Source organism: Coregonus clupeaformis, chromosome 17 (genome assembly GCF_020615455.1).
Source record: "Coregonus clupeaformis isolate EN_2021a chromosome 17, ASM2061545v1, whole genome shotgun sequence".
In the NCBI taxonomy this organism is placed as follows: Eukaryota; Metazoa; Chordata; class Actinopteri; order Salmoniformes; family Salmonidae; genus Coregonus; species Coregonus clupeaformis.
The window spans coordinates 54975711-54995297 of NC_059208.1; the positions used below are offsets into that span (position 1 = coordinate 54975711).

The 19587-nt window shown below is 43.4% G+C and overlaps 1 protein-coding gene across 2 annotated transcripts in view; it reads left to right on the plus strand.

The window, feature by feature from the left end:
- Window positions 1-852: 852 nt before the first annotated feature.
- Window positions 853-19587, plus strand: part of LOC121586757 (alpha-catulin-like) — a 104289-nt gene continuing 85554 nt past the window's right edge. For both annotated transcript variants that reach the window (XM_041903717.1, XM_041903718.1), the window contains exon 1: window positions 853-1195. In XM_041903717.1, coding sequence (XP_041759651.1) covers window positions 1100-1195 — 96 coding nt within the window. In that variant the 5' untranslated portion in view covers window positions 853-1099. The remainder of the gene's footprint in view (window positions 1196-19587) is intronic.

Genomic DNA, 19587 nt, shown 5'->3' on the forward strand with positions numbered 1-19587 from the left:
AAAAAAAAAGTTAATAAATTAATTAATTGTCGTGCCATTCATCCGCTGCCATCACCTCATGTTTCAGCATGATAGTGCACTGCCCCATGTCGCAAGGATCTGTACACAATTTCTGGAAGTTGAAAATGTCCCAGTTCTTCCATGGCCTGCATACTCACCAGAAATGTCACTCATTGAGTATGTTTGGGATGCTCTGGATCGACGTGCACAACCGCATGTTCCAGTTCCCGCCAATATCCAGCAACTTCGCACAGCAATTGAAGAGGAGTGGGACAACATTCCACTGGCCACAACCAACAGCCTGAGATGTGTCGCGCTGCATGAGGCAAATTGTGGTCACACCAGATACTGACTAGTTTTCTGATCCATGCCCCTACCTTTTTTTAAGGTACAGTATCTGTGACCAACAGATGTATATCTGTATTCCCAATCATGTGAAATCCATAGATTAGGGCCTAATTTATTTATTTAAATTGACTGATTTCCTATATGAACTGTAACTCAGTAAAATCTTTGAAATTGTTGCATGTTGTGTTTATATTTTTGTTCACTGTAGAAAAAGAGTCATGGAATATATAATCAAATAGTGGCTTTTTTTTAGCCATTTCAATAACTTCGAAAGTCAAGGGTCACTACCATGTCATACGGAAACACTGTTAGGGTAGGCTATAGGCTATGAGGAAAATATACCGCTTTCGTACGAGTTTAAGACAAACTGAAATTATTTCTGTAAATTAGAGGCTAAAACTGCCCCATGTTCTCAGTGTGCTCTCTCTCGCTCGTGTGTGTGAGTCAGTTCCTATCCATCCGGCTATAGTCCTAGATAGCCAACCCACTCTCTCTCTAGTCGCTGCATTCTCCTTTCTCTGCCGTAGTTGACTAGCCTAACTACATGGACATTAGCGGACGCACAGAACGCAGCACAGCCGAACACGAGAGGATTACAACTGCGTGCTTGTTTTAAAGGGGCAGTCAGTCGATCGTGTAACTAGAGGAAGAAATCCCAAAGATTTACAGACATTACCCACATTTATTGAAACGTTACGCTAGGTAGCGGTAAGTCAGTAGTGAATCGTGTAATAAAGAGAGGTCGGCGGGAATGGCTTCATCTCCTTGCGGCAGTGGGAACTTTGATTCCGGACTGGAAATCAAAACTCGGTCGGTGGAACAAACACTTGTCCCATTGGTCTCGCAGGTGAGTTTTTGCGCGAGAACGAGCCACTTGAAACTTTGTCATGAACACTATAAAGGGACGAATTGTTATTTGTTTCATTTATCAGGCTACGCAGTTGTCGATTTGAAGGAGGGACTGAATTGCTCTCCAGTTGTTGGTTTTAAAACTAGGCTATTCAGACATGGAAGTTTGATAGAGCCGTTTGAATTAGCCTACTTTTAAATAACTGCGTTGTTCCTGTTTTGTTTACGTCGAGGCCACATGTTCATGTTGTTGAAATGGTTTGAAATCTGATTTTAGCAAAATGTTAAACTCAAGCCGTAAAGTGTTGTATGTAAATACAGTTTTAACAGTAAAAATGTGATTAATTTCAGTCCTTAGCTGTCAAAAGTTTCAAAACTGATTTCGTTGCATGGGGACCAACTACGGAAAGAATATGTGGACATGATCAAAAGGTAGCCTACTAAAGAGGAAACAATGTATCGTTTACTCTGATTGGTGTTTTTGAAACGGTTTCATTTGAGTAAGTTAGAACTACATTAGATAATTATAGTGTCGCTAGCCTTCATTGCCTTTACATGTAGCTTATCAAATTGTCTGTGAACATTTCTCCCTGCATATACTAACTTTTCTAATTAGTGCACAAGAGGACTGACCCAAAAATCTCAAAAGTTACAATTATTCTAAAACAATAATTTTTTACTTTTCTCCACCTTTTGGAACAATGCAAAGAGCCTATGAACATGTATGATTGTAGAGAAAGTTTCTCTGAATATCATGGCAATAGTTTTACCCAGTTTGTCCCAGTGAGCTGTCTTCCAGAACAGTGTTGACCCCACCCACTCTAATTACTATTAGGCTACTTTGACACATGTTTTGGCTTTCAATCAACAACTCTAATTTGGTATCCCTACCATTCTTCTAATTCTTTGATTATTCAGTGTTCATCGGATAAACAAAACACTTCTGCAGGTTAAAAGCATATGATCTAGGACAGCTCAGTCGGTTCCGACTATTAGGCTATTGTAGTTCTCTAGAGAAAGCTATAAGCAAATGATGTCTACATTTCTCAGATTGCACAAAGAGAGTAATAATATCCCCATTGAAGAATATGATTTGTCCAGATCAGATCAACAATATAATCAGATTTTCTCTGAAATAGCTTGTTTCAATGTAAAACTAGCCCATTATGACTTGATGTGACCTAGCTTGCAATGAGGGAATGAGAGAGGGAGAGAATAGAATAGATTCCTCCCCAAAGAGGGAGAGAGAGAGAGAACAACTATAGATACCGCCTCAACAGATCCATTGACGACACAATCTCAATTGCACTCCACACTGCCCTCACCCACCTAGATAAGAGGAATACTTATGTAAGAATGCTGTTAATTGACTACAGCTCAGCGTTTAACACCATTGTCCCCTCCAAGCTCCTCACCAAGTTTAGGACACTGGGACTGAATACCTCCCTCTGCAACTGGATCCTGGACTTCCTGACGGGCCGACCCAAGGTAGAGGGTAGGCAACATCACCTCCACCACACTAACCCTCAACACGAGGGCCCCACAGGGGTGTGTGCTTAGTCCCCTCCTGTGCTCCTTGTTCACCCACAACTGCGTGGCCATGCACGTCTCCAACACCATCATGAAGTTTGCTAACGACACGGCGGTGGTAGGCCTGATCACCGGCGATGATGAGACAGGCTACAGGGAGGAGGTCAGTGACCTGGCAGTGTGGTGCCAGGACAACAACCTCTCCCTCAACGTCAGTAAGACCAAGGAGCTGATCGTGGACAACAGGAAACGGGGGGGGGGGGCGAGCACGCCCCCATCCACATCGACGGGGCTGCAGTGGAGCAGGTCGAGAGCTTCGAGTTCCTCGGAGTCCAAATCACTAAGGACTTAACATAGTCCACACGCGCACAGTTGTGCTCAGGAGGTTGAAACAGTTTGGCATGGGCCCTCAAATCCTCAACAAGTTATACATCTCCACCACTGAGAGCATCTTGACTGTCAGCATCACTGCTTGGTATGGCAACAGAACCACCCTCGATCGCATGGCGAGGGTACAGAGGGTGGTGTGGACAGCCCAGTCCATCACTGGGGCCAAGCTCCCCGCCATCCAGGACCTCTATATTAGGCGGTGTGAATGGAAGGCCTGGAAAATCATTAGACTCCAGACACTCAAGCCATAGACTTTTCTCTCTGCTTCCGTATGGCAAGCGGTACCGGTGTATCAAGTCTGACCCAAACAGGCTCCTGAACAGCTTCTATCCCCAAGCCATAAGACTGCTAAATAGCTACAGAATGGCTACACGGACTATCTGAGTTGACCCTTGTATTTATTTTTGCACTCTCTATGCACACTCACAAGACTCAAATCACATTTTATTTGTCACATGCGCCGAATACAACAGGTGTAGACCTTACATTGAAATGCTTATTTACAAGCTCTTAACCAACAATGCAGTTTTAAGAAAATAAGAGTTAAGAAAATATTTACTAAATAAACAAAAGTTTAAAAGTCACACAATAAAATAACAATAACGAGGCTATATACAGGGGGTACCGGTACCGAGTCACTCACGCACACTGACACTCCAACACACACATAACATGCACACACATTTATACTGACTATACACACACACACATACAGTCTTCCTTTACGCTGTTGCTACTCTGTTTATCATATATCCTGATGCCTAGTCACATTACCCCTATACATATCTACCTCTATCACTCCAGTATCCCTGCACATTGTAAATATGCTATTAGAACTGACCCTGTATATAGCTTCTTACTTTCTCACATGTTTTTGTTCTACCTTATGTTATGTTTAGTACTACATTGATATTGATTACTGCATTGTTGGGTTTAGCGCTTGCAAGAAAGGTATTTCACTGTACACGTGACATTGAAACTTTGAATCACATAAATGCTAAATGTACCTTGTTGAAGAGGTGGTGGCTATTTTACAAGGGTCAGAGACCTGTAAATTGTCTGGTGTCTATTCATCTACAGTGGAAAGGGAGGCAGTGGGGCACCTCTCCAATGAGGCGTAAGGTGTCCGCATGCTTCAGTTAACGAACGAGTGTACTCGCATACTCCCTTAAAAGACCTTCGCTTGAAAAACGCTGTTTGTCCATTTTGAGACGCCGTAGCCACTTCCTCAATAGTCAGAATTAATCTAACTCAAGAAATCTGTCATTCATTTTGACGTTTTTGCAGAGGAAATCTTCGTCGTGCAATTTTACATCTAAGATGTTTGGTGCAGTATTTCTCAAGAGATAACAAATGTGCATGAAAGTGATTAGTCTCTCGTTGCATGAAAACAAACACTTAATTGAAGAATCCCTACTGTTGACCAATCACTGACGAAGGGGCGTAGACTCGGCTTGCCTCGAAAAAATGTAGTGTTCACGAACAACCAAAAAAACCTTGCCAAAGACCAAAACAAACAAAAACGTCAACATTTTGTCATAATATATGCACAAACTGTTCCGAATTATTTCGGCTGGGAAGCATGCGGACACCTTCACATATCCCCAGACAATACAGTGGTGAGGGGGTCTCTGGCCAGGGCCCTTCCCCCTGAAAGGGGTGTCAAAGCCTGGGTCATCCCTCCATTGGCACTGGCTCATTTAGAAAGATAAGGCTACTAGAGTCGTCCCTGTGGATACTCCTTGTCTTAAGAGGAGAGCGGCATGATATAGGACCAATCTGTCATTCAAATGCATTCATTTATCACTGGTTGATTCCATGTGTCTTAAGTGAAGATGCAGGTTTTGCGTGCCTAAGAAATCACAATGTACATGCTTTAGTTCCCTCAAACTCAACTCTGGACCTCGAAGCCAGTTCTACTGCATTTTTTAATTGTTCCCTTCTAATCAGGGATTGATTTAGACCAGGGACATCAGGTGTGTGCAATTAATTATCAGGTAGAACAGAAAACCAGCAGGCTCCGGACCTCGTCGTTGTTTTATCAGATGACCAGTCAATCAATGTTTCTGCCTTTCTCAAGGAAAGCTAAAGAGATTCAAGGCCTTCTCTAGCTTAACCTTTTCATACCAACTAATTAAAAAAACTAGCAGCGTTATTGTTGTTATTCATGCACATTGCACTGCCACTGAATGTAATCATGTCTGTTTCAAGTTCTCTCTGTTCTCTCCGGTGGTGAGGAAGGATGGTCTTGTGTGAGTGTGCTATAATGACATTCACAATCTTGCTGTTTTTAGATGTAACGAAAGCGTCAAGGACAAAATGTTTGCCCAATCTCTTTTTTTTTTCTTTTTTTTTTTCTGTGTAAGAATCCCCATAGCAACCATTTGCAACACAGATATTCTCTGTTAAATGTTTTTTCCATATGGATCAATGTTTGCTTGTTATGGTTGCTGTTGTTATTGATGATGCCATCGGGGATAATCATGCCGCTAGCCAGCCAGTGAGTGTAGATGATACACTTGTTTCCCTGGGGTGAGAGGCTTCTGTTGTGTAGAGACCAGAGGTAGATAGTGAGGTCTAGCTGCATTGTGTTGTCTCTCCTTTGGGAGTGGGGTTGTGGGGAGGGAGGAGGGGGGATGATTATCTGTGAGGAAATGAAAGGCCAGTGTCACTGAGAAATGTCCTGGGAAGGTTATTATGGGTCTCGTTTCACCCTGTCTGTAGGTTGTGACGTTGATCTTCTCACAGCCTCTGTTCTGTTATCAGCTCCACTCCCACCAGCATGTGATCAGAGGGCTAGTTAGTAGCTTGGAGGGAGACGAACTCCTGGGCCTGCTCACGACCGCACACGACTACAACCACAGAATGAAATGGACCACTTTTATACATTCTCAGAACAAAATAATATAGAATACTGCTATATTGTATCTCTATGGCTACAATATTGTATCTCTATGGTCCCGCACCATGCATGCACACACATGGCTACAACAACCTGCCTGTCTGTCTGCATCCTCCGTCACTGTGGCCCCTCTCGGGACCTGGTCAAAACTAAGAAAATGTTTTATGTCTTTCAACAGTTCTCTCTCATATCTATGCAATGGTGCATTTTGTCTTTGTTTTGAAGGCGACCCTTTTTAAAAAATTCCAATGGCATATTGAATGCATGGTGAAGAATAGCCTATCTCTGATAGTGGGGCAAAATTCACCCGTCATCAAACACACAGCACAGGGAATGCAAAGGAAAGCTAAATGAATGTGTCTCAACCAGCCCTTTGTACAGCCTTACCTGTGATGTGGACCACACAGTAGGCTGGTGGGCAATTAGGGATCATCTAGTTTTTTTAATCTAGCTTTTCTGCTTCCTTTTCACATCCGATTACTGTTTTGAAGCCATGATTAGTCAAATAATAGTTCTGGTCTTTGGCTGTATAATTGAGGTGTGAGTTTGGTTAAACAAAAGTTCCTGTGTTACAGTATAGACCTAACATGGTGGTCTTTGTGTTGACTGGATGAATGGGTGATGGTGTTTATGGTGTTCTGGAGGTGTGGGTCTTGTGGGAAGAAAGGGGGGTTACGAAATTACAACTGAGTCTTTGATCTCATCTGGGAACATTTAAACGCCTGTGACACCCAAAGCTTTGGGGCATTTCCATCGAAAAGGGCCCATGAGCACTGACGTGAAGTTCATAGAAGCATATGAAATTGGCTGTCAGATGAAAGCTAAGAGTCTATATTTGTGGGAAATGAAGGCATAGATACATTTTTTCAACCATTTTCCATCCTTTAAAATTAGCTATAAGTAAAGGCTTTGATTTCTGGATAAACAGAGGGAAGAGGGGGCTTAGCAAACATCTACCCAGAAAAAGTCTTAAAATGTATCAGAAATACATCAAAACACAATAATGTTGACATAGACCCCTGCCAACTAATATCAACACTTATATTTAGTTTTGGAGAAATTGTTTACCTTCTGTAAAAATTATAGACTGATCATTTCTTTGTCAGTGGGCAAACGTACAAAATCAGCAGGGGATCAAATACTTTTTTCCCCTCACTGTAGCTAGCTAAAAGACCAAGTCAACCGGTTCCTTTAAAAATTGCAGTTAATTTTTTCAAATCGTGTTTGTCCGTTCTCAAACCCATGAGCCCCCTCTTTTTCCATGTACAATAACCAGGATCCTCACCCACTGAGCACCGACCAACACCGGACGTCCATGGACGTTGAAATTTGGTAGGTCGTCCCTGGCCTTGATGTTAACGTCCACAGACTGTCCTGACTGGACCAAATCTGAACCTATCATAGACGTATGTTTCACACGTTTGGATAGTACAGTGAGTAGAGCACAGTACCGTAAAGAAAATTATAGTACAGTATATTGTACTGAACTATACTCTTCTTTACTGTACTGTGCTGAACACATCTGTCCTCTTCTGTGCTGTGCTGTCTTCTTCTGTGCTGTGCTGTCTTCTTCTGTGCTGTCCTCTACTGTGCTGTGCTGTCCTCTTCTGTACTGTGCTGTGATGTCCTCTTCTGTGCGGTGCTGTCCTCTTCTGTGCTGTCCTCTTCTGTCCTCTTCTGTGCTGTCCTGTGCTGGCCAAACTTGTGAAACGAGGAGAATGACGTTCATATCCATAGTTATGCATTTCTGTGTAGTACAGATCAGGCACCCATGATGTAATTCAGTTACCGTAATTCCATTACCTGGTGTAAATCCATTTCACTTTCTGTAGTTCGATAACCAAAGTAGATTTATTTTTCAAACTCAAGGTGCCATGTCATAGCTGACACCCCATTCTTTCTGCAGACATCTTTGAATCTTATTTTCGGAGTAGATATTTAAGAGTTTTTGGAAAATTGAGTCGAAGAGTAATTCCGCTACCGTTGCATTGCCCCCTGTTATAACATATTTGTGCTGGCTCTATAGTATTTCTGCCGGACTAAGCACAGTTTCTTAAAATATTTTCTGCAATAATTGGGCTGCGAAATCCTTTCTCTTTCCAAGTGTTAAATTAAGTTGTCATGGTTGCGTAACTTCTGCTTCACTTACAGTTTTATCTGAGACACACGCATACACACATGATAACACACGCTAGTGGTGTGCGGGTCAGCTGTTTGTTCACCCGCACCCACCCGCAATTGCTAATAGCCCATCCGCAACTGCCCGACTATATGTGATAAAGTGAAAATCTGAGGTCTGCACCCAACACTAACCCGCAAGTATAGAAAATGCGCTATAGGCTATAGTCAAAGACTGCAGAACGATTTTTTTGACAGGGCGTGCAGGATCTTTTGTTGTTGCCTGATTTGGATATGTTTCTCCTTATAATTTCCGACATGTTGGTAGGCTATTTGCTAGTCAACTTGTCTATAATTAGATACATGCAGCTTCTCTTCTGTCATTATATGTTGCCCCAGAAGACTAGGTAAACCCTCAACAGAATAATGTAATAGATCGATAAAAATGAATGCTTAAATCTAGTTGACATCGATGGAGTTTTCTGTCATCTTTCGCAGAGCAAAGACATTTAGGGACTGGGGAGAAAATACAATAAAGTAAAAAAATAAAAAATACAGGAAAGATTTTCTGTGCTAAATATCGAAATGACATCAGTTTGACCGGTTGTAAGGAAAAAGAAAGCTTTGAAAACGACCCAACGTGTTTCTGATAAGATTTCAGTTCAGCTTCGATGCATATTTTATGTGGTTGAAATACTATCAGCTTTTATTATGCTTTTATGATGAAGACAGCTACAGATGGTTTCTAACTGAGCATTGCATTCTCTCAAGATGCAGAAATAAATACATAATATTTCTCCACTCCTGTTCCGAAGGCCAAATTTAGCCTACAATTTTACTGCAAGAAATGCTTAATTCTGCAGGAGTTATTATTAAGTCTATAGCCCCAATCGCACGGGACTAGTATTACTAGAGAACGTTGGTTATGTATTTATTAGGCCCTACCCCAGAATGTCCGTTATTCATTTGGCGATGTTCAATTCATTTGCACACAAAACATATAAACAAAAGCATTCACTGTGAAAGTTGCTACATGTAGGCCCTTCATATATAGCTTATGCGCAGCACTTTGTTCAATTGATCGAATCCGTTATTGTTTTTTTTGCTCAAACCGCGAGCAACACCTGTCAAACTCAGACATTTCTCTCAAAACACAGGGATGTCGATTCGCACGGGACTAGTATTATCAGAGGACCTTGGAGTTTGCAAAAATAACTGTAGGTTATTCTGGTTAGTCAATGTCCAGATTTCAGTTTCCATTTCATCTATCTAAACAGTAGGCTACAGTTCCCTTGACATGCCATAGGCCTATTTGAAGTCCTGTCTTGTGACTGTAGAATATGTACAGAGCCTCACAAACATCTCACATAACATAGCCGGGCACTGCTATCATCCTGTTTTACCACTTCACCAAATCTTTCCCAAACATGACTTTTCTGACCCTCCCTTCTCTTTATTTACAACTCTCCTTTCACAGCTTTGCTCTTATTGAATTAAACTTCCACAATGTCCTTGTTGCCTCCGTGGATTGACATGAACTTTTTCTGCCCGTTCTCAACAGCATTATTTGGCGATTGGCTGTGTAGGCTATTTGGCACATACAGTTAAACCCTCAAGGTTAGTGTTAGATTAATTTGGATTTTAAGAATAATGACTAAAGGATTTCACCCCAAATACAGTATAAATGTTAGAATTATCATGTAGTGTCAACCCACTAACAGAGGGGGCGGTACTAAACATTCAAGGGTGAAGGGGAAGGCGGAAACTGTTTAGAAAAGCCACCTAAAGGTGGGAGGAGCATAGTGCCTTTGTTTGTCAAGAGGTATAAAAACAGTATGTATGTGTTTTTGGGGCCAGAGCTCTCCATGAATAAACATACAAAAAATCCTTCTTCGTGGTTATGGACCTTGAATCATTTATGATTAAAACCAGAGCCTTACAACCTCTGGTAATGATTCAAGCTTAGGGTGAATTAGAGATAGAAATTCACATGACAGTTAGGCTAATGCAGTAATACCAGAAAGAAAAACGAAATGCAGCCTATATAATGTGCACAATAATTATACATTGATGTATTTGTTTTTAAAGGTATTGTTTCTCTTTATTCAATAAATACGAATAGAAAATATGGTCAAAAGGTCTGAGAGGAAATTGAGCATTTCTTTGTTTATTTACGATCTGGAATATGATTTAAGATTTATTACCTAAACAAAACCTCAGTGGCAGGCTTCAGTGATTTCAGTATTTTTTTTATTTTTATATATATATTTTTTATACATTTTATATGTTTTATTTTCACATACACCTGATAGGTGCAGTGAAATGTGTTATTATACAGGGTCAGCCATAGTAGTAAGGTGCCCCTGGAGCAAATTAGTGAAATGAGCAAATTAGAACAAATTAGCCTTGCTCAAGGGCTCATCAACAGATTTTTCACCTTGGTTTTTTGATCCAGCGACCTGGCCCAATGCTTTAACCACTAGGCTACTTGCCACTTCACCTATTTTGTCAAATAACTACTCTGACAACATCTCAGAATAAAGAGACAAAATGCTACAGAGCTGCATTGTGTCACAAAAAAATGTGTTTTGAAAAATGTGTCGTCTTAGTTTCTGGTATCTGAGTGTTTTCATGTGAAAAATGGGAAATGTAGTTTTATGGTGACATTAAACCACCCTGTAACTAGAACCCAGATGGTTATGCAGCCGGCCGCGACTGGGAGACTCATGGGCGGCGCACAATTGGCCCAGCGTCGTCCAGGGTAGGGGAGGGAATGGCCAGGAGGGATGTAGCTCAGTTGATAGAGCATGGCGTTTGCAACGGCAGGGTTGTGGGTTTGATTCCCATGGGGGGCCCAATAAATATAGTATATATTGTTTATATATATATATATATATATATATATGTGTGTATATATGTATATGTATGTGTATTCACTAACTGTAAGTCGCTCTGGATAAGAGCGTCTGCTAAATGACTAAAATGTAATGTAAATGTTATGCTCCGGTTCACCAGCATATCAGTTAGGCTAGTAATGTCCCCATCCCAGCACTGGACCGACACCCAGGCGATACAGTAGACAGACAGCAGAGGCATCAACCTATAGAGAACATAACAGATTAGCTTCCTCTAGGCATGACTGGAATAAAGATGAATGACTCCATGGCTTTAAGGCAAACAACAAAGGATTACCATACCAAACACCACCTCAGAGACAAAAGTGTGTTTGTGTGGAGTGTGTGTGTGTGGTAAGCGGTTGCATTCCCTCAGCATGACGTTTGTTTAGCTTTAGCGAAACAAGCGTGGCCAGGGCAATATGTGATAAATTATTTCACAGTTGACTTCAGGCTGGCTATGTGAGTTCAGGCCTCCGTCTGTTGGTTTGTTCTCTCATAATAGGTTTCTGTGTGAGGCCAAAGCCAGTGAAGCTCCTCTCTGAAATCCCCCCCAGTTGCTATAACCAGGAATGGCGTTATGAACGGCAGCCGATCCATCCACTGTGTGTGTGTGGTGCCATTTTACCCTCCTCCTCATTGGTTTTAGAGATAGGAGGAGGCATTACTCATAAGGGATCTCTCTCCTGAGATAATGGGGAGGTAAGTGGAGTCTGTCTCACCCTCACTGGTGGCTATCTATCAGCCCGGTGACTGGTGGTTATCTATCAGCCCGGTGACTGGTAGTTATCTATTGGCCTGGTGACTGGTAGTTATCTATTGGCCTGGTGACTGGTAGTTATCTATCGGCCTGGTGACTGGTAGTTATCTATCGGCCTGGTGACTGGTAGTTATCTATCAGCCCGGTGACTGGTGGTTATCTATCGGCCCGGTGACTGGTGGCTGATAGCTGATAGCCAGACTCATTATCTGGAGTGAAGCTAACTGCCTGCCTGCTGCCTCAGACCAGGCTGGGAGAGGAGAAACAAGCCTGGGGACCTGGGCCCATTTTCACAAAGAAATCTCAGAGTAGGAGTGCTGACCTAGGATCAGTTTTCCCTTTTAGATAATCATTTATACAATCATATGGACAGGGAGAACCTGGTCTTAGATCAGCTTTTTGGGGGTCTGACTGGAGGGGAGGTCCCCTGTCCCTCCCAGGTCTTCTGTGTTCCTCCCCGAGGATCAGGTCTTGGCCCGCTTCCAGCAGGCTGTATTTATGCCATGGCATGATATCTCTATCTGTCAGCGTGCTGGGGGCAGGAAGTGATCTCTATCACTGGTGGTGGTGTTGTTTTGGGTTGATCCCCCTGTCTCACTGTAACCGACCACCCCCAGCTTTAGACCCAGCATAGGGAAGAAAGAGGAGCCCTTTTATTTGGATAGAGAATACAAAACATCCACTGTCTGTCACTGGTGCTGCTTCTGCTCTCTGGGCTTTGGGGAAGTACAGTATTGTGTAGCAGTGTGTTGCAGTTGGTGGTCTTTCTCTCCCCTCTCTCATGATTAGACAGTTGTTCACTCCATGCAAGCTGACTCTTCATTTGTGTCGGCCTGACCGCACATTGTTTGGTGGTTGGGCCGACCGCACATTGTTTGGTGGTTGGGCCGACCGCACATTGTTTGGTGGTTGGGCCGACCGCACATTGTTTGGTGGTTGGGTTGGAGTCAGACATACAGACTGGTAGGCAGATAGTCAGTGCTATGCAGCAGTTGATCCCAGTATGGAATTTAAAGGGCTTGTGACAAATACCCACTTACAGTAATTACACAAACACACACCCACTTTGCCAACCTGTGAAGTATAGCGAGGAATAAACTGAGCTATCTATCAATTCTGCCGCCTGGACAATGGCAAACAAACAGCCAGCAATGGTCTATCAGTGTCCTATTACTATTCTATAATGGGCCCCACTCATCCCTGTCTCAGCTGACTGGACCACAGGGAGAGAATCACACCAGACTATTAGTTCTATGTGTTAATTGCTTCCATGTGAGCAGCTTTTGAAGCCCCCCCTCTCCTCCCCTCCCTTCGATAATGAGTTCTTTAAAGACCTGAAAGTTGTCATAACAGAACAAAGCCAGGACCTTTTCAGAAGCAGGACAGCCAGGACAGGAACGTTTGGGCTTTTTTTGGGCCAGGCCTGAAGAGGTGGAAACACCAAATGCAAAACATTTTGGCCAAACATTGGAGCTCTGCCTGATAGTGAAAATGCACCACAAAAGTGCAGAAAAAGTTGATGCCTCCTAAGTTTTATGCCCCCTTGTGTGTGTTACAGGTACATTCAAGTTTCCGCCCCAAAGGTTTAGAGATATGATTTCCTCTGGCAGGTGTTCACAACCCTCTGCCACCCCACCCAAGGTAGGAAAACACCCCTGGCTGAACCAGGTGTGGGACATGCTGCGGGGGTTGCTTGTCAGGCTGGATGGCACCTTAGGTATGGATGGGTCAAGAGACCGTCTCCATCCAGGCCGGTGGAGTTGGCAGCTGTTCCTGTGATTTGTAGGGGGCTGGTGTGTGTCACTTGATACCCGTGTGACGTCAGAACTCTTTGGGTGTTTTAGTTATCTCTCTCTCTCTCTCTCTCTATTCCTCTCTCTCTCTCTATTCCTCTCTCTCTCTCCTCTCACTCCCTCTCTCCTGAGAACCCAGTGTCCCAGACTCACAGGTTCATTAATTATACATGCTATTGAAAGCCCCAGGCTACAAGTAGCTAGCACACTGAGGTAAAACCAACCTGTCGTCTCCACAATGACCCAGCTCCTACTTCTGCTCTCTGTGAGTCAAAGGGATGAACTGAGACGTGATAATACCCACTCATCTCTGCACCCTCTCAGCCTCAGTTTCTAAAGAACAGAGCTGGCCTGGAACAGTCTGTAAAGAAGTTGCAGTGTACCGTAAGTCCCAAATGGCACCCTATTCCCTATATAGTGCACTACTTTTGACCAGAGATATGGGCCCTAGTCAATAGTAGTACACTGTAAAGGGAATAGAGTGCCATTTGGGATACAACCGCCCACATTCAACATCCCTCTCACCGGGATTGAGTAGTCTACATAGAACCGACGAGGAACTTGGGGTATTCTGATCATGTTGTGTGTGTAATGTGCAGGTTAGCGGTTTTTTTCGTCATGAATCTTGTTCTGGAGGCAGCTCTGCAGTGGTCACTAGCTGGCACAGCCACAAAGTCATAACATCTGATTTTAAACCTAACCTTAACTCTAACCACACTGCTAACCCTAATGCCTAACCTTAAATTCATTTTTACAATATGGACAATGATGCCATCTAGTCGAAATTGCTTTGTTCTGCCTCAAGGCTTATCCCAATAAACGTCAACCTGCGTGTAATGTGGTTGTCATGTGGCCAGTCAGAAAAGGGTTTACTTTACACAGACCTAATTTTAATAGGAAAGGGACAGATCTGTCATTTTGATAGATGAGAAGGTCCTCGCCAAACAAAAGATCAACGTTCAATGCTAATGAGTTTTTATTGTAAATTATTGTCGTATGACAGTAATGAGATTGATGAGCCGGGCATATTTGTTTGAGTTTTGGCTACACTCTGTCGCTTTCAAAATAACTTTTCTCACTTTAATTTCAGCTAACACCACAAAAATGTCTGGGAAAAAAACCCTAAGTGACTTTTCAAAGAGTGACCGACCTCAAAGGTAAAAACCAGTGCAAACAGAGATCACGTGTCAGCTAGCAGCCCAAAGAAGAGAAGAGACCCCAATGTGAATCCTCCTTTGATTGTCCCAGTGTGTAGATTCTAGAACCTGCCGTCAATGCTTCCTTCCTGCAGAGTTGGGTTCCAAAAGCAGCTTCTCAGGGTAATTAGTTCCATCAATCATGTCCCTGGTCTGAACCCCATGGATTAGCCTAGCGCTCAGTGCCCTTCCGTCAGAACCAGTGGGGGGAACCGGTGTGGGGACAGGTGGTGGCGAGTGAGAGTGACAGTAAGGAGACTTTTACACAGTGATGGAACTTCCTATTAATAAGTTAACGTTGGCCCTACCACTGGCCACTCACTATAAATAAACAGTCTGGTTCCAAGAGGAAAGATCACGTCCGTTATTGAAATTGCTTCATATGTAGCGTAGTGTGAGTAATATACTGTGGTGGGTAGAGAAGTTTACCTGTAACGATGTCTTGGAGTGTAGATTGGTTTGCATTATATACAGAGGATATGGGACTGCAGCCTGACTTCATAAATATGTGGTTGGTTTGGTTTCAGTTTCTGTACATATAGTGGATTTAGTGACAGGCTTGGGTTACAGATTGACTTCTGAAAGCTGTGGCTTGAAGGAAATATGTGTACTTTAAAAACTAAAGAACATGGTTGTTTGTCATGTAGTAAAAACAGGTGTGTGGTGTGGTTTGAAAGGACACATTCCTTTGTGCGGACGAAGGGCGGGGGCCCAGCATTCCACCCTCCAGCGAAGTGTTTGTGTGCGCGTGTGTTTGTGCGTGTGCGGTGACAGGAGGGGTGTCTCCAGTGAGGTCAAAGGGCAGAGTCTCCTAGTGCGAGACCTGGATACACACAGGCCTCTCCGGTCAGCATGAGATACTGCAAACCCTACACCCCAACCCGAGCACTCTGTTCTGCCACCTCTGAACTCTTGGCCCTTTGGGAGGGCAGCTCCCACTTAGCCCAGTGCAGCTCAACTCTGTCCTGCCCCACCTCTGACTTTGCTGATATCGTGGCTACTTTATTGAGGAAAAATGTACTTACTATGAATGTGATATGTGTTGTCTTACCTAGCTACCTTAAGATGAATGCAATAACTGTAAGTGGTTCTGGATAAGAGTGTCTGCTAATGACTAACATGTCAAATGCTCGCACATCCCACTAGCCCTTACCCCAAGCTTCTGCTTTTTTATGTTTGGCATGACATCCCTTTTTAAAGTGATTATTGAGGCAATCATTCACTTGGTATAAAAAAAAAAAAAAGAAGCTCAAATGTCACTGACAACACCGCAGTCTCAAGGGAAGAAACTTGAGGGCTTTTTTCTTTCCCTCGCGATAGAACATGTAGTCATGTTGACTTTTTATCACACCTGACATCTTATCTTCCATTTATTCATTTGAATTTGAAAACAGAGTGATTGTGACTCAGGCGAAAGCCCCGTCGTAGCTCACTTGACTAACTCTTTCATGTGATAATTGAGCTTTTATTTGATTTCACCTCAATGGTGTCTCTCTCTCTGACTGAAAACCGTGTTTTCCCCTTTACTTTGCCTTCCATTCAGCAGTCACACAGAACATTTTATTAGATTACTATGTGAATGAATGTAGTGTTTGACTGCAGCCGTGCGGTGTTAGGTCGAATACCTCGACTGAGGGCCGTGGTCATTAGCCCCTGTTGGCACTGTGGGAAGCTGTGAAGCTGTCTCAGAGCGAGTTAAGCCACTTTCACACACTGTTCCCCAGCTCTGTATTATTTGCCCATTACTTGTAATTACTGGTAATGAAGACTGAAGGAATTTCTGCGCCTGACTTGGCTGGGATTTGGGATTATCCTCCTGTAAGGGTTGTTGTAATTACCAAGGTATTAGACACAGCTATGGGTGAAAACAACATTAGAGGAAGGGGTAGTTTCACCAGAGGATAGGACCCCTTTAGGATCCTGGTGTGGTTTAGCATTAGCAACCAACCGAAGTGGGCACTTGCTTTTTGTGCTGCAGAACACCTAGGCTAGTAAATCCTTTATGGAAGTTATTTTCCTGAACAGGATGGTTCCTCATACCTGGGCTGGGTTCCTGTCTTGCTAATGCTCCAGTGTGATGATGTAAAGCAAAGACATGTATAGGTCCCAGGCAAAGTTAGCTAACTCACATCTTCTGGGGCCTAATGTATCAAGCGTCTCATAGTAGGAGTGCTGATCTAGGATCAGATCCCCCCCTGTCCATGTAATCTCATTCACCGTGATCTAAAATCCAAAAATGATCCTACATCAGCACTCCTACTTTGAGACGCTTGATACATACTATGGCGGCAGGTAGCTTAGTGGTTAAGAGCATTGTGCCAGTACCCGAAAGGTCGCTGGTTCTAATCCCCGAGCCGACTAGGTGAAAAATCTGTCGATGTGCCCTTGAGCAAGGCACTTAACCCTAATTGCTCCTGTAAGTCGCTCTGGATAAGAGCGTTTGCTAAATGACTAAAATGTAAATGTAAATACGGCCCCTGGTTCCATTCTGTCAGCCGTTACTGTGCGCCTCAGTAACAGCTCGAGCAATATTCCTCGAGGACCATTTCTGGGGCCAAAACGCAACAGGAGTTTAAATGGGCAGTTCATTCTTATCCGAGCCATTGTTGTGTGAGGCAGCAGTTGGATGACTCTAAGATAATGGTGATGAAGAGACACAGAGCTGCTAATTACAGTGATTGCTCTCCTCTCACAGTAGGGTCCCAACAAAACACTGTTTTTTGATAATGGTTCCTAGGTAGATTTACCTCAACTGGATTGATTTACACTCTCAGCAATGGGCCTAGTGTGTGCATGCGTGATCTCGGCCGAGAGGGGGGGCAGGTTGGTTTCCATCAATCGTCTGCTCCGCTAGTTCGCCACCAAAGGATCCTTCTCTCTGGGATAAATGGAGAGGGACAGTAAAGCCTCATCAGGTAGGGGAGGGAGTCTTTCATACCTTGTTTCCTCTTCAAAAGCTAATGAAGGAAGGGGATAATCAGAGTTTGGGCTCAGGCTAGTCAGGTTGAATAAAAAGTTAGCCCGGGCCTGTGCTCGTGCTTTTTATTTTGTATTATTTCAAAGAAAGAGATTCGTTACACCCTATGTAAATTCAGGACAGTTTTCTTTTCTAAACTGATTTGGGATGCATGATCTCACCATCTGCATAGAACAGGTTTAGACAGATTTACATTTTTCAACTCTGAGGTAAAATATTTTTCCAAGCATGATCTTATTTCCCCTCCTCTCCAACAAGAGACCTTGTCCTTTTGAATAATGCAGTTATTCAATCAGAGGTAGGCCTTGGCCTGAGCACGTGCCCCAGGAACCTTGAAACTCAATTTCTCTGTGAAATATCTGAAAATGTATCCGAAATGAACGCAGCATTCATTTTAGACATATTTCAGCAAACTGTTGCTGTCATTTGACATACTTAATATTTCACAGAATGCAGCAGACTGCCCCAAACTGCTGAGTTCCCCCTCTCCATAATGCCAACAGCGTCTACAGTCGTGGTCAAAAGTTTTGAGAATGACACAAATACTAATTTTCACAAAGTCTGCTGCCTCAGTTTTGATGATGGCAATTTGCATATACTCCAGAATGTCATGAGTGATCAGATGAATTTCATTTAATTGCAAAGTCCCACTTTGCCATGAAAATGAACTTAATCCCCCAAAAACATTTCCACTGCATTTCAGCCCTGCCACAAAAGGACCAGCTGACGACATGTCAGTGATTCTCTCGTTAACACAGGTGAGAGTGTTGACGAGGACAAGGCTGGAGATCACTGTCATGCTGATTGAGTTAGAATAACAGACTGGAAGCTTTAAAAGGAGGGTGGTGCTTGAAATCATTGTTCTTCCTCTGTTAACCATGGTTACCTGCAAGGAAACACGTGACATTATCATTGCTTTGCACAAAAAGGGCTTCACAGGCAAGGATATTGATGCTAGTAAGATTGCACCTAAATCAACCATTTTTCGGATCATCAAGAACTTCAAGGAGAGAGGTTCAATTGTTGTGAAGAAGGCGTCAGGGCGCCCAAGAAAGTCCAGCAAGCGCCAGGACCGTCTCCTAAAGTTGATTCAGCTGTGGGATCGGGGCACCACCAGTGCAGAGCTTGCTCAGGAATGGCAGCAGGCAGGTGTGAGTGCATCTGCACGCACAGTGAGGCAAAGACTTTTGGAGGATGGCCTGGTGTCAAGAAGGGCAGCAAAAAAGCCACTTCTCTCCAGGAAAAACATCAGGGACAGACTGATATTCTGCAAAAGGTACATGGATTGGACTACTGAGGACTGGTGTAAAGTCATTTTCTCTGATGAATCCCCTTTCCGATTGTTTGGGGCATCCGGAAAAAAGCTTGTCCGGAGAAGACAAGGTGAGCGCTACCATCAGTCCTGTGTCATGCCAACAGTAAAGAATCCTGAGACCATTCATGTGTGGGGTTGCTTCTCAGCCAAGGGAGTGGGCTCACTCACAATTTTGCCTAAGAACACAGCCATGAATAAAGAATGGTACCAACACATCCTCCGAGAGCAACTTCTCCCAACCATCCAAGAACAGTTTGGTGACAACCAATGCCTTTTCCAGCATGATGGAGCACCTTGCCAGAAGGCAAAAGTGATAACTAAGTGGCTCTGAGAACAAAACAGCGACATTTTGGGTCCATGGCCAGGAAACTCCCCAGACCTTAATCCCATTGAGAACTTGTGGTCGATCCTCAAGAGGCGGGTGGACAAACAAAAACCCACAAATTCTGACAAATTCCAAGCATTGATTATGCAAGTATGGGCTGCCATCAGTCAGGATGTGGCCCAGAAGTTAA